The 13858-nt window shown below is 36.9% G+C and overlaps 1 protein-coding gene across 1 annotated transcript in view; it reads left to right on the top strand.

The window, feature by feature from the left end:
* ICE1 (interactor of little elongator complex ELL subunit 1) overlaps positions 1-7177 on the top strand; it is a 32870-nt gene extending 25693 nt beyond the window's left edge. Inside the window, exons 15-19 of the mRNA XM_009582524.1 lie at positions 909-1069; positions 3339-3529; positions 4969-5075; positions 5823-5921; positions 6830-7177. Coding sequence (XP_009580819.1) covers positions 909-1069; positions 3339-3529; positions 4969-5075; positions 5823-5921; positions 6830-7011 — 740 coding nt within the window. The 3' untranslated portion in view covers positions 7012-7177. The remainder of the gene's footprint in view (positions 1-908; positions 1070-3338; positions 3530-4968; positions 5076-5822; positions 5922-6829) is intronic.
* Positions 7178-13858: the final 6681 nt, after the last annotated feature.

The raw sequence follows: 13858 nt of genomic DNA, 5'->3' as shown, positions 1-13858 counted from the left end.
AAAGGGACATTTTCCTTAGAACTTTTTTCTATAGTGCAGAAGTATAAACTGTTCTAGTAGAAATTTCCCTTCTCTCAGTTCCTCAACATCTGTGTCTCAGTTTGGTGATGACCTGGGCTCTTAGTAGTCTACTCATTTTTCCAAAGAAATATTTTATGTAGGATCCTTTGTGCTTTCATTTTTGCCCCACCATCTCCAAAATGATGTGATTGCAGGGAATTTTGTACTTTTTGCTTATTTTATTAGTTTCTTACTTTAACTGAGTAAGCACTGATTCATAAAGCAAATGTGATTTAAAAACATGTATTGGCTTAAAATAGCGTCAGGAGTTGGACAATACCTTGATCAAAACCAGTGCATTTGTACAACATGTCCTCCTTAAAGTTTTATTACTTCCCATTATCCAAAGTCTCGCTTGGTTGAGAGGTTTTTTCATTTTGGTTCCCTTCCCCCTTCCTTTTGTTCCTGATAACAAAGGTAATACATACATACTATCACTGTACTAAATGAAGTCTCTCTTAGTTCCGGAAGGACTTCACTTAGTTTGAAAATACCGAGCCATCCAGGGCTCAAAACAGTATAGTGGTATCCGTGTTTCAAATTAAAATAAAATAAAATTTGAGAGCACTGAGGAGCAAAATGCTACAACTTTTGATTGATTCAGTTAGTGGTTATCTTTCATAAAACATCCCTGTCTTCCTTCTTTTTTCTTATCTTATTAAGGATTGTGATTTTATTTTGTTCTTAATTATGGTTTTTTTGTTGGGTAGGGATATTTTTGTTTGCGGTTTTTTTTGCTTCTTTCCTAGTTATCTTGCTGAAGAGTGTACTAGCTTTTAATGCCTGAGTATATATTTTTTTGTTTTTAAATGTTAAAAACTTACTTTGTTCTCTCTTTTTTTCCTTAGACTTTCCAGACTCGGAAAAATTGATTTTGTTTATCACAAATGTATGGTCTGACATATTTGTCTTCCAAGGTGCAATTAACAAAGCTATGCAATTAGTTGTCAGGCAGAGTGCAAGCAATGAGATGCTGGCCTGTTTGAGTGCTTATCTCAACTGGGAACAGGTAATGTCTGCTTTCATTGTCAGTATCAGCTTTTGCCTGCATTGGTCGCTTTGCTGTCTGAATCAAATCAAATCAGCTTCTGATGAAGGGTGTGAAGATACCCTGCGAATCTCCCATGGAGTCTGTACAATCGCAGAACTGATGCTGCTTCAGGCTTTTTTCCTGTGGTTGTCTGGACGCTGCTAGAACACAACACTTTTCCTGTTTTCCCTGTTAAATACTAATGAAACTATTAAACATTAAAAGTAAACATTGTTTTTAAACTTTGGCTGGAATGTTCTTGGACTAGGGAATTCTGTCCCTCTGTGGAACTGTGACTTTGATGTTCTTTGAGGTGTTTTGTTTTGTTTTGTTGCAGTGTTTTAATATCTATTGGGCTTGTCTGTCTGTCATAGTTCTCTGTGAAATAAGTAATTATTTATTGCAGTTAATTTCAAGATGAGTCTGTCTCTTTTTATTCATCATCTTTTTGTGAGGTAGACTGTAAATACACATCTATCACCAAAAAAATATCAGCCAATTCATTTCATAAGCAATTGGCACGATCAGTACAAAACTGCAGTGATGGCAGAAGAAGGATGACCAATGTTAAGGACCTAAGGACTTTTGAGATTTGACTTCAAGTCTTTGAGCCCTTGGACGAGTTGTTTAATTTCTGTCAGTTTTCAGCAGGTACATTTTACCATCCTGAAAGGGATGTTGCAAAGAGGAAAAATTGGGACACAGATTATATCAGTAGGAGCAAATTTATATCATGCAGATGGAGAGCTGGAGGTACTTTTCTTCTGGAGAAGGAGTTTGTGTAACAGGCTTGTGTGTTTGCTTGAAGGCTAGGGGCCCGGTAGTTTTGAAAACCCCATATTAATGCCAGGCTTGCTTGGTGGAAGTGCTATAGTTCTGTAAATATCAAGTGAACAAAATCATCTTGATTCATAGCTTACCTATTCCCTATCCTAACATGCTGCTCCACAACTGACTTGGGGACTAGAGCTAGGCTTACTGCTGTCAGCATAGCCTTTAGGTGCTGTACCCACTGGAAAAAGAAACCAGCCCTGAATTTAATATGGTACCACTGGAATTACAGCCCCTATAAACCTCCTGATGTAGTGCAGGTTTACAGTGGGGTGAGTTAAGAGGGCATGAATTTATGTATGTTTCTTTTTTGATTCGATCACAGTTGTGATGCAGCATTAAGCTCGGTGTTCAGAGTTATGCTGTACTGCAATCCCTGTTTAGCAAAGAATTTGTTTCCATTCTATTAAGTTACAGTTTTCAATCTCATGCCAATAGACATGCACATAAATATGTCTCAGTAAATGTTCCTGGAAATATTAATTCTGTGCACTCACACTACCTACTTTCTTTATGGATGTCTATGAAATATGAGAGCTGCTGCAGTGGGGAGAAGGACCTCAGGAATTTGTATATTGATGATAGCAGATTACATCATCCTATCTGTAAGATGGTTTTTACTTCGGTGGAAATACAGGGACAAATTTCAAGTGGATTGTGGTTGACAGTCTGTTATACATATAATTTTATGAGAAGATTATTCTACTTACAAAAGTAAAGCTCATGTAGAATGGGTATTTAGTTCTTCATCAAAGTATGCCATTTTAGTGACTTGCATCATTGCAGAACTTGCCAATTATATGAGCTTTTGTACTGAGAAGATATACTGAGCACCACTGTGTTTATGTGATAAGCCTAGACTTTTTTCTTAATGCTTCAGATATTTAAAGGATGCTTATTTTTAAATTTCCTTGCTTGCTGTAGCTATTTAATTAGCAGAATTGTTTCATGTGACATGTTTTCAGTTATTACTACCTCAACTATTGAAACTACTTGCTTGGAAATTAGCCACTAATGAACAATAAACAGTAACAAATTTCAGCATCAGAAAATCATTTAAAAAAAAAAACCTTAGAAAGTGAGCAGGATTAGGCTAATCTTCTTGCATTGGAAATACTCTTCCGACCTTAAACCTTCATTGAGAGAAACAAAAATCCCCAAATTGTAGGAGGAGAGAAGAGAGTGGGTATAGGGTTTGTGGGTTTTGTTGGGTTTTTTCCCCCAAACTCTCCTTTTAGTAAAAGCATCAAGAAAAAGATTTTAGTTTATGTACTCTTTTTGTTTGTGTTAAGTCAAACCCAAAGTTGAATTTATGGTGTAAGATGCTGTGGACAGTCAGAATCAAATATATGTAAAGAGTTTGGTTCTGGCTTGGTAACTTTACATTCATTAACATAATCACCTTCTAAAATTCCAGAGTTCCTCTTTAGATGCTGGTATTATGGTCTCAAACCTGCTTGTAGAAATGCAGTCATGTCCAAAAGTAGAACTTCAACTGAGTGAGCAATATGGAGAAGATCTGAGTGAAGATGCTTGGCAGTACATATTTGCTGTTGATCTACTCTGCGCTCACCTGAAGTGGGATTGGACACATGACAATGTTATAAGGTATTGTGGCAAGCAGTTCTTTCAAATGTTTTCCTGTGTGGTTTTTTTGTGGTTTATTTTGGTGTTGGCTTTTTTTCCAAATTTGAGACATTATGACTTAGCTTTTAACATAGTAAAACATTGCATACTTAGAAATGAGGGTGTTTTAACCTGATGAGACCTAGACTACTGTGTTCGTGTGCCTTATTTTAAGGTAGAATGAGTGAGCAATGATGAAATGTAGGATTTTATGGTACTGGACCAAGAAATTAACCCTCTTTGAACCATTCTAATAAAGAATTGCTTTTAAAATAGCTATATGTGGACAATTGTGAAAGGTTTTGAGATGGATTGTTTGTCAAGGAAGCAAAATGATTGATTGTCTTCATTTGAACTTAATTGTTAAATTCCCCTCCCCCACCATCACTAGAAAATGAGGGTGGAACTTTGATGTGTGAATAGCACTTGTTCAGTGCTGGGAGTGAAATGTAACCATACTCATTAGTGTACTATCCTGATTTCAGTCTGATTTTAATTCTAAAATCATTATAATACTTAGATTCAATGTCTTAAATTTTCTTTGAACCTTATAATCCAGTGCATGGACTGCTACCATACTTAACTTGGTTTGAAAGACTTCGGTTTGATACCTACACTGATCTGACAGCCCCTATTTTCTATGTAGAGGTTACATAACCTAGTAGAATCTCAAAAAATGTGGCATTTGTTTAACTATGACATAACGTAATCATTGAATATAAAGTAAATGCAAGTAACTTACAATCATCATCAAGTCTTTTATACAAGTTCCATGCTTTCAAATAGTAAAGAAGTTATTTTTAGTGAAATACTTTTAAAATGAATACAAATGAGCTTCAGTGAAAGGAATGTAATTTTAACTAAAGCCATACAGAGTTGATTGTCTGTATGGAGTTGTGCCGATAATAGGTAACTAGGTCTATTAGCATCATTTTAAGGATGAAAAAAGTCTTATCTCAGGTCCTTTCAGGTTTAAAAACAAGCATCAGATCCTACTTGTGACATGCAAACTGTGAAGTTTTAGTCATATAAGAAGCTTGCGTAACATCTCAGCATGACATTTGAAAGTAACACGATTTCACATACGTCTATGAAGTCAGTGGAGTAATTTCTTGACTTCAGGCAGAGATGCAGAACATTGCAGGGAAATGAATGGAAGATGAACAGGAATACTATTCTGAACAGGAATGGTTCCTCCAAAAAGTTAGCTTTGATTGTTTGGGTTTAAAACCTTCTTTACATTACTCAGATTTGTGGATGTTTGGAATATTGTGAGTTTCCCTGGAAGGTGCATTAAAGATGCAAGTGGAGCTATGGAAGTACATGGTAAACAGAAGAACCATTTGCATTCATTATTGTGTAAATATTGTTACCACGCCTTCATGCATTATCAGATTTTCAAATTCATTTGTCTTTCACAGCAAAGTGCTTTGGCCTTCTATGGATAAGTGGGTAAAGAAGAGAAAGGGGAACGAAACTGCTCAATCCATTCCTAATAGTGTTATAGCATTGACACTCAGGCTAATTGGTAAGTAATCTAAATTCTTGGTTGAACTTCTGCTTTGTGTAAGTATGTCCTTTGAAAGTGTCAGCCTGGCTGGAAAGTGAATTGAATTATTTTTGCATTTTTTTGGATCTTGATTTTTTTTTTTCCCACTTCCTTCAAAAATTTTCACCTTAAAAGCCAAACTTTTACAATCCTATGCAGATATTTTCTGTTTGTCAGCCTGTGGAAAGCATGTACGTAAGTTTTGAGAGATGTTACTCTGATTTCACGATAACAAATACCAACATGTTTTATGTATTTAAAATGAAATAATCTGTAGCTACATATGCTTTATAGCAAAGTGTATAAAATAAGGTTTTATATGCAACATAGTACCTCTTCCTGCAATTTTAAGTTAGATTCATTTATTTGCAATCTAGATGGCAGTCAAGGTAAATAGATAAACTTTGGGTTGCAATAGATATTTTCAGTATGTAGGCTATATAATATTGTTTATTAAACAGAAATTGCATTCTTTAAGAGTTTTACACTTAGAAATTGTAAACCTGTGGGAGGTTGGATCAATCTGATGAAAAATGCCTCAGGGTCTTTAGTCACAAAAGGAATAGGACAATTATTGTTCCCAAGACAACATGGTAACAAGAATGACTAATTTTTGTAATTGAAATTTGCATTTTCTGTTGATACTTCAACAGACAATCAGTAAGTCTAAAAATTAGGAAGTTGACTGTCTAAATGTCAGATACATAGTAACCTTTTTTCTTTCAGGTCGGTTGGGCCAAATAGGTTTGAAGGAAGGATATCTTGCTGCAGTGAAGAATATTAGTTCTGTAATTGGACTGTTTGTACAGCACGCAAAAGAGGAAGGTAATGTTTATTTAGAGGAACTTTAGTGTAACCTCTGCAATGTGAAGTTTTGGCAATCTAAACAGAACACACACAAATTGAGACACACATGCCAGAACAGCCTGCTTGTGCAGTTTTATGTTAGTGCATAACAGTACAAACAGTTTTCAGTTTGAATGCCTTTCTCTTCTGAAGTTAACGAAGCATGTGTATTACCTTCTGTTTGAGACAGAGAACAACTCTGAGACGATTTCAGCCACCTTGGAATTACACTGCTTCATGTAACAGCATATCACCTGCCTCAGAGAACTTGAAGGGTGATCTTAACTTGAGCAGTAATAGCTAAGTTTTTACCTGAGCAGCTCATGCTGAAGCTTGCTACTAGCAAGATTGTTGTATTGGGAGAGGGTTGCAAGACAGTCCAAATTCCTGACTGAGACAAAGCAAGGCAATTAGGGCAGCAGAGATCTATATTGCTAAGTTATTCTGGAAGTTAAGTACATTTTGCAGTGAAGCATTGGTTGATGTTTTGAACTACTAGTATAGCTTCTCTTCCTTGCAATCTCAAGTGCTTCCAAGTAAGTGGTATATGTCTCTGTGTGTTTCAGACTCTGTGTAAACCTGACTGTTCTCGTAAAAGTCTGATCACCCTTAACTAGAGTAAAATCACTAGATACTCAAATCTTTTATGCCCTTCGAATACTGAACACCTGCTGAATTCAGAAAACTGGAAAGTGCTAGTATAAAATGAGATGTTACAGAATTTGTGTGCAGGATGTCATCTTGCTGCTTTCTGGTTTTAGGCATCCCAATTGTTGATGTGTTTTAATTCCAACTCTTGAACTAATAGTTTCTTCAGATTCAGGTTTACCAAAAACATTATTGCATATCAAAGTTTCTATAAGCTGATTTGTGTTAACGTTTTGCAGGTGTTCCCTGGGGTGTTCAGCTGGCAGCCATATATTCATTGTGTGACTTGGGTTCAAGCAATCCAGAAGGTATTGTTGAGGCCATCCATGCTTGGAGAGCAACAGTTCTTAACAACATCCCTTTTGCTGTCACAAGTGGCATAGCTGAAATCACTTCTCTGTGTAAAATGGAGCTAAACTAAAATCTAGGGAAGTGGACTGATACAAAGGAAGAGAAGAAGTGCCTTATTTTACTAAGCAGTAGTTGGTTCCAGTTAAAAACAATACAAAGTGGTATTTTTTTTTTAACAGAATGTCTGATCACGCAAAGCAAGCTCAAGTATTTTGTTTGGCTTTTCTGTTTGAGGGGAGTGTTTTTAAAAAATAAATAAAAAGACTTGCTTTTCCTAATAACTGATCAGTGATCTGAAAACGAATGCGTCTTTGACTCCTGAGATATTTCTGGTTTGATGTCAATAAAAATCAGTAATAGTTTCCATTATTTTACTTCCATCAATTTGGAGCATGAGCTATTTGACACGACAAAAGATTGAGCCTGGCTGAAAACCTGGCTCTATTATTTTGTACTATATTTATAAAGTAACCGTTCAGATAGCAGAACTTTGCCCAGATTCTGCTTTATTTTGCTTGAGTAGTCTCATAAGCTTAATTTAAAATACTTGTGTAAGACAGGTAGGAATTGACTTTTTGTGTAACAATCATGTATAGAGTAACAGAGATATTAAATCTCTGAACTTGTATATATGGTATATTCTGATAATGTGTCTCACATTTGATACTGTTCCACTTGGGGAATTTTGTGTATGTAAATAGAAAGTTGGTTCAAAAAAAGTTCACGTTTCTGATGATAGCTTCACTACACTCTGTGGTTTTGTATCTTTCATAATAAAAGAAGCAAACACCGTTGTGTTCTTGTTGGTCTTTTTAAATAACGCAGAATGAACTGTTGTTTCTAGCTTATATAAATACTACTTTGGGGGGCAGGAGGAAATTAGAAATTACCTATGAGGTCATTTCACTGAATGAACTGCCCATAACACTGCAGTTCTGGCCACTGGAAAGAGGGTATATTGCATCTCTCCAGAATTTTCTGGTATGCCTTGGGGGCTGGGAAGGTAGTTTTAAAAATCCATTGAAAACTTCTATTTTCACCCCCTGATTATAACCAGTGAGCTTTGCTAATGCAGATTTTTATGGTAGTGGGACCTAGACTCTGCCAGAGCTTTGATGTGGTGTCAGTCTTTTTTCCTTTTTCTTTTCATCATAAAAAGGACAAAAGGCTTTTAGTCTGCTGAAGCCAGCTGTGAACTTGGATAATGAAATCTTTAACTCGGAGGGAATCAGACAACATACAGTTTACACGTAATTCTTTCTCCTATGTGTTGTGTCCTTGCAGGCACATCTATGCTTTCAGGCTTGTCTTCAGTCAGTTCAGTATCTTTCAGTTGCAGCAAGCACTTTACAATTTCTTCTGGTTCTTGTAAACTTTTTTGGCACCTAAGGACCAATTTGTGTTTCTTAGTCCTCTCAATAGTTCCTGAGTTGCTGCATGAGCTGCAGGCTCTCAGCTCTTGTTGACAGATCTTGTGTTTCCTGGAGGTTCTGCTCTGCAGCATGCTGAGTTGCTCATTAAAGAAAGAAAAGTCATCCCCTTCTTGCAGTTCTGCTTGATTAGGCACTGCTGTCTTCAACAGGCAGGATGCACGCTGCTTTTGGTATTGCCTGTTGTATTGATGCCTGTAGCATCATACTTTACATTTAATTTAGACACAAGCTTTAGTTAATTCTGCCTTGCCAGTTTGTTTTTACATCTAATTTAGATTAATGTCTTAAAACCTTCTGGCTGTTTTTGGTGTGAATGGAATTTTGTAAGAACCTCCCTTGTATCCAATGCCTCCTATTCTAGACTCCCTTATAAAGACGCTTAAGAAGTAAAATCAATTCACTAATGTTTCTAAGTATTCACTGGAAATGTAAAACTCGGGATTGGAATAGCTGGTACTGACAGTTCAAAATTCATAGCAAAATAATGTATTTTATAAAATATAAATTATCTATTTTGTGTAGTTACACAATTTATACAAAATATTGTATAAATATTTTGTTTCTGGTCAAATTGCTTTACACTCTATTGCTTATCTATAGAAGCAAGTTCTTAGTTCACACATTCATTCTTCAGTTCTGCCACCAGAGTTTGTCTTCGTGGTATCTGTAGCTGGCATGTTCTTTATGCTCTGTGTGTGACATAAGGGGTAACACATATGCAGAACTTCCAGTTCTTACTTCCTCACTGAATTGCAATACTTTGTGTCTGACTCCTTTTGATTATGTTTTGATTTCAAAAGCATCTTTCTGTACAACTTCTGATAGTCATGTTCCATCATACGACTTTCATTCGAGACGTATTTGTATTGTCACAGCTTAGAACAATGTGCTCTTCTATATCACAGATGAAGCATAGTAGCTTCCAAGTTGTGGGGCTTCCTGCCAGAAGGAATAAGTCTTCAGATCCAGGAGGCTGGGTCATTTTATCTGTGCCAGATCATTCTGCCTTGTCCTTGATATCTTTGAAAGCTACTAGCTTAAGAAAGACCAAATGAGAAGTGCCTTACCAAGCCATCTAGCCTTCTTACCTGCTTTTTCTGGATTCCAGCACACTGCATCTCTGGAGGCCTTGGTGATTGCTACAGACTAATGCCTAGCCATTCAGGCCATCCTTCAGCACCAATAAAATCATTGCTGACAACTGTTCCTTAGCCACACCTGCGGCAAAACCTTATGAGACTGATTTCTGCCAGCACGAGTGATGTGATGGCTTTGGTTGCATTAGTGTTCATTTTTCTTCGGTGTTGCCTTGGCCCTTGGCAATTTCCAGCTTTGTGCTAGTACTGTAGTCTCAGGCATTCAACTCTCTCTTCATTTCTGCTGCCAGTGCTGCTCGCATGGTCAGCTCTGGTGCAAAGAGCTGGTGTTGATATGCATTGTGATTTTTTGTGCCTCTTCAGAGTTTCCTAGTCCTCTGAGAGGTTATTTCCTCTGAAGTGAAACCATGCAGAGCAAAGTGTCCATTGATTTCAGTTGCAGATATAGCTGCTAGCATTCTGGACGTCAAATTGACCTACGTGAGTTTAACACAGCCAACTAGGTCAATGAAAAATGCCTAGTAGTATTGGTAATACCTGTGCACAACAGGCACTGCTAAAGATGTCTATCATGAAGGCTTCTAATAAGGATCCCTAGAAATTAGTTTGCCTCAGGTTGAAGCTCTATGATGTCTGGGACACTGGGGGTTTTGGTGATTGTGAGGGCTATGGGGATTTTATGTATAGCCTTTAATTATCTTTCTTGCATTAAAATGAGCACAGAATATCTGGAGTGGAAGCAAAGGTTGACAATAAAAGTATTGATAATTAATCTGGTAAAGAAAATGAATGGGAAATAGATCAAATAAAAGAAAACAAAGAAAGGAACAGCGTGAGAAAAGGATCCCAGATGTTTCAATGCAAAACCATCCCAACCCAAAAATCTTCACAGCAAACAGAAAATCCTGTTGCCTTTAGAATTTTTATAAAACACTGACATTTGAAGTATATGAAATTCACAGGGGAAATATCAGAGCTTTCCAAGACCAAAAATTCACAGCTATACTAATTTGGAAACAAAATAAAAAACAAAAAAAGAAAAACTGCCAAAGCCATTTACATGAAAAATCTTCTGTTCTGTTAATATGTAAGAATAATTTTTTCATGTGCCAGAATGTAAGCCTGATTTTAATTCTGTTGTTACGCTCTACTGTCCAATCAAACTGCATTTGAATAAGCAAAATCAGAATCATTAATTCCTGAAGGTGTTTGCTTCTGTTAAATACTAATCACTCATATAAAAATAATACTTGTACCTCCCACACACAGTGTCAAATTTACAGAGCTGCAAAATGTCAATGTCCATAAATAGGTGAAGAAAGTATAGCAATTTTCACCATATGGAAAACTTTATCTGTATAATTCTCATTAATCAGAAATTGCATAAGTAAATTTCTCATCCACATATGTGTTCCAAATACTAAAATCCTATTTTGTGTAAAATACTTAGTCCATTAAAACAGGGATTTTCAGATTTCTGTCATCATTTGCAGATTTTTGCTTTCTTGTGTTCTTACACGAACATTGACCATGTTGTGTAATTGCTGATTGCTTCAACTGTAGTGTGGTGGTAGGCAGCTTCATAACACTGCTGGAATATTGGGCCAGCAGCAAATCTCTGCCTGAAGACAAGATCCCTACATATGTTAATAAAGTTCTGAGTCTCTTCGGACCTCCACATACCCCTTCTTTATAACAAACATGAGCACAAATATGGAGACAGATACATCTTAGACTACCAGCCTGTCTGTAGATCTAGCATATTATTTTCTGATTTGGTAGGTTTTCTCTGCAAGCTGGCAGGATTTCCCACCAGAGGTTTCATATGATTCACTCGATATTGAAGCCCAAAAGTAAAACAGCATGTAGGCAGCACATAGACAATGTCCCTGAATTGAAAATGAACGGGAATGACTTAGCCATGAAGCTACAAAGAGGAGCAAGCACTGCCTCCCTGAGGATTCTGAAGGTAATGTTATTTTAATAAAACTTGTTTTAGGTAAAATTATTTCATTTAACTCAAAACAGTTTCTTGTGATAGTCCATATATTCAAAACTACTTCAATTTCAGTTTTGTGTAGAAGATGATAGAAAATAAGGCTTGAAGTTCTCTTATTTCATCAATAAGGAACTGCAGGTTGTGTTTTATTCTTCATTTCTTTTTCACTTTTTATGTTTTTCCATATTTCAATTACTATCCATTTTTTAATTTGTGATGCATCACAATGGATCCATTAACCATATAATAAAAAATGTGTTAAAAATGTATTTGGAATCTGAGCATTGGTTTGTGGCCTGTGTGGGCTTATATTGTACTTAGTAATTTCTCGCTCAAAGCACCACTTAACATAGGGGTTTTCACTAATAACTTTGAAACAAAGTGTATGAGAAAGGTGTGTTTCATTCAGTGTCCAATTTCAAATTGGAAACACTGATTAACCTTAATGTCTAGATAAAAACAGTGGTCAGTTTCGACTCATTTATGTAAAAAATACTGAAGTTTTCCGTAACAGCCAAAAAAAGCTTAAAGCTATCTTACCACCTCCTCAGTCCTGTGATATAGACATGTTCAGAGCTGAGCTTTGACAAACTGGGATCAGATCTCACAGCTTTTCAAGCCAAACGATTGCCTGTTTATGGGAATGCCTGGTAAATTAAAGCTCTCTGTTCTCCTTTCTGCTACATTCAAACTCTTGTTGGGACAAAGGGGATATATATGCAACTGCCTGTATGGGCATGTATATAGAACTAAGAACGTGCTGTTAGTTTAGTCTGGTTAGTGTATTAGACCAGTTACAGTAATACCCACTTGTAGTCCAAATTAATGTGGAAAGGCCTCAATAGTACAGTTAAAATCATTACACAGAGAAAGAGCTCTTCCTAGTATCTCTCCCTTTTCCGTGGTGTTATGCTCACCCGTCCAGCATCCCTCTGGTTCTCAGGGTTGACATTCTCAGATTTTTCTTTCACTTTTCTTCGTCTCTCCATCAAGCAACCTAAGTCAGATACCCACAGTTAAGCAGTGTGAATGCCTTCTTCCCTGCATAAGTATACTTTAAGTTATTTAGGTGGGCAGAAAAACATAGAACTCGTGATTTCATGTGCATGTATAATTCATTTATTATGCAAATAACAGAAAAATTGGAAAAAATACATTAACCAAGCAAACACTGAGGGATAAATTGTTTTTGATCACAACAGGTAACTGTGTGGCAGCAGAACTCACTAGGCCTAAAAGTTGGCCAAGGACACAGCAGTGTCACATGCAAGAGGGGGACAGGCTGAGGAGATGCACAGGCAGCGCTGCAGGTTCTGTGTTACCAGGAGCAGAAGAGTACATCTGCTGTGACAAAGCTTCCTGCTGCGCAGACGCTGCTCTGCCATATCAGGCTCCTTCACGAAGCTGTTTATCTCTGCTGTAAATGTGTATATGCCCTAGTACTTTTGTTTTAAGCCACTATGGATGGAGAGCTGAACCTCTGTTGCTCCGCCTTCTCTCCTACAGCTATAGCAATAAACTGCTCCTGCCTGGCCTGAACCTCCGAAGAAGAGCATGTGTTTATTCTGCAACACCTGTTAGTCAGTTCTGATAAGAGCGCAGAACAATACAAAGCCATTTTTTGCAGGCTTTTAGGTGTGTATATAGCATATAATAATTTATTTCTGATACCTAAGTTGGTTATTAATTCTCTGTTCTTTATTACTTAGAGCAAATGATGGAAATTGTCTATATATGTAGTTTGTCCTCTCATTGTGGCTTAACCTTCAGAGGTAGTAAAGCATTGTTAACAAAGATACAGCCCTGATGGGCTGAAATCCCACACATGCTTGCTATACAAAGGTTAGACCATGTCTAGAAAACAAGCTAGAGAACAAATTTGTGTTCAGTTTTCTTAGAAGACCATATGATAAATAGTCAAAGGCAAAAAAGGCAAGCAGTGTGGGTCTGTCAAGCCTTTTGCAATCCACACGTATCAGCATGTCACGAATTTAAAGGGATTAGATCAACCTCCCTTCCACAAATCTCACTTGACCTTCATATAGCAAGCATTTCACTAAAAGCAGTCTGCAACTATGTGTGTGAAAGGTGGAAAGTGTGTTGAACTGCGAAGTGTGATGGAAGTATGAAAGATGCAGTGAATCTACCTGGATGTGTGGGATTTCAGCTCATCAGGGCTGTATCTTCTGCAGCCCCGTTTGTTTTACAAAACAAAAGGCTAATGGAGCAGTATTTAACGAAAAAAATAGAGGTCTGTCTGTCAAAGAACCACACCTACAGGCTTTATTCTATTCACATTCAGTATTTTTGCCACATCTAATATATTTGAAAAAATCTCAAGCCGTTTTGTGATATAGATACAAATATGGCATTGACAGACTAGGTGCC

The sequence above is a fragment of the Fulmarus glacialis genome, unplaced genomic scaffold, assembly GCF_000690835.1.
Source record: "Fulmarus glacialis isolate BGI_N327 unplaced genomic scaffold, ASM69083v1 scaffold8950, whole genome shotgun sequence".
In the NCBI taxonomy this organism is placed as follows: Eukaryota; Metazoa; Chordata; class Aves; order Procellariiformes; family Procellariidae; genus Fulmarus; species Fulmarus glacialis.
The sequence above is the reverse complement of the archived record's forward strand: the minus strand, read 5'-3'. Positions and strand labels throughout refer to the sequence as shown.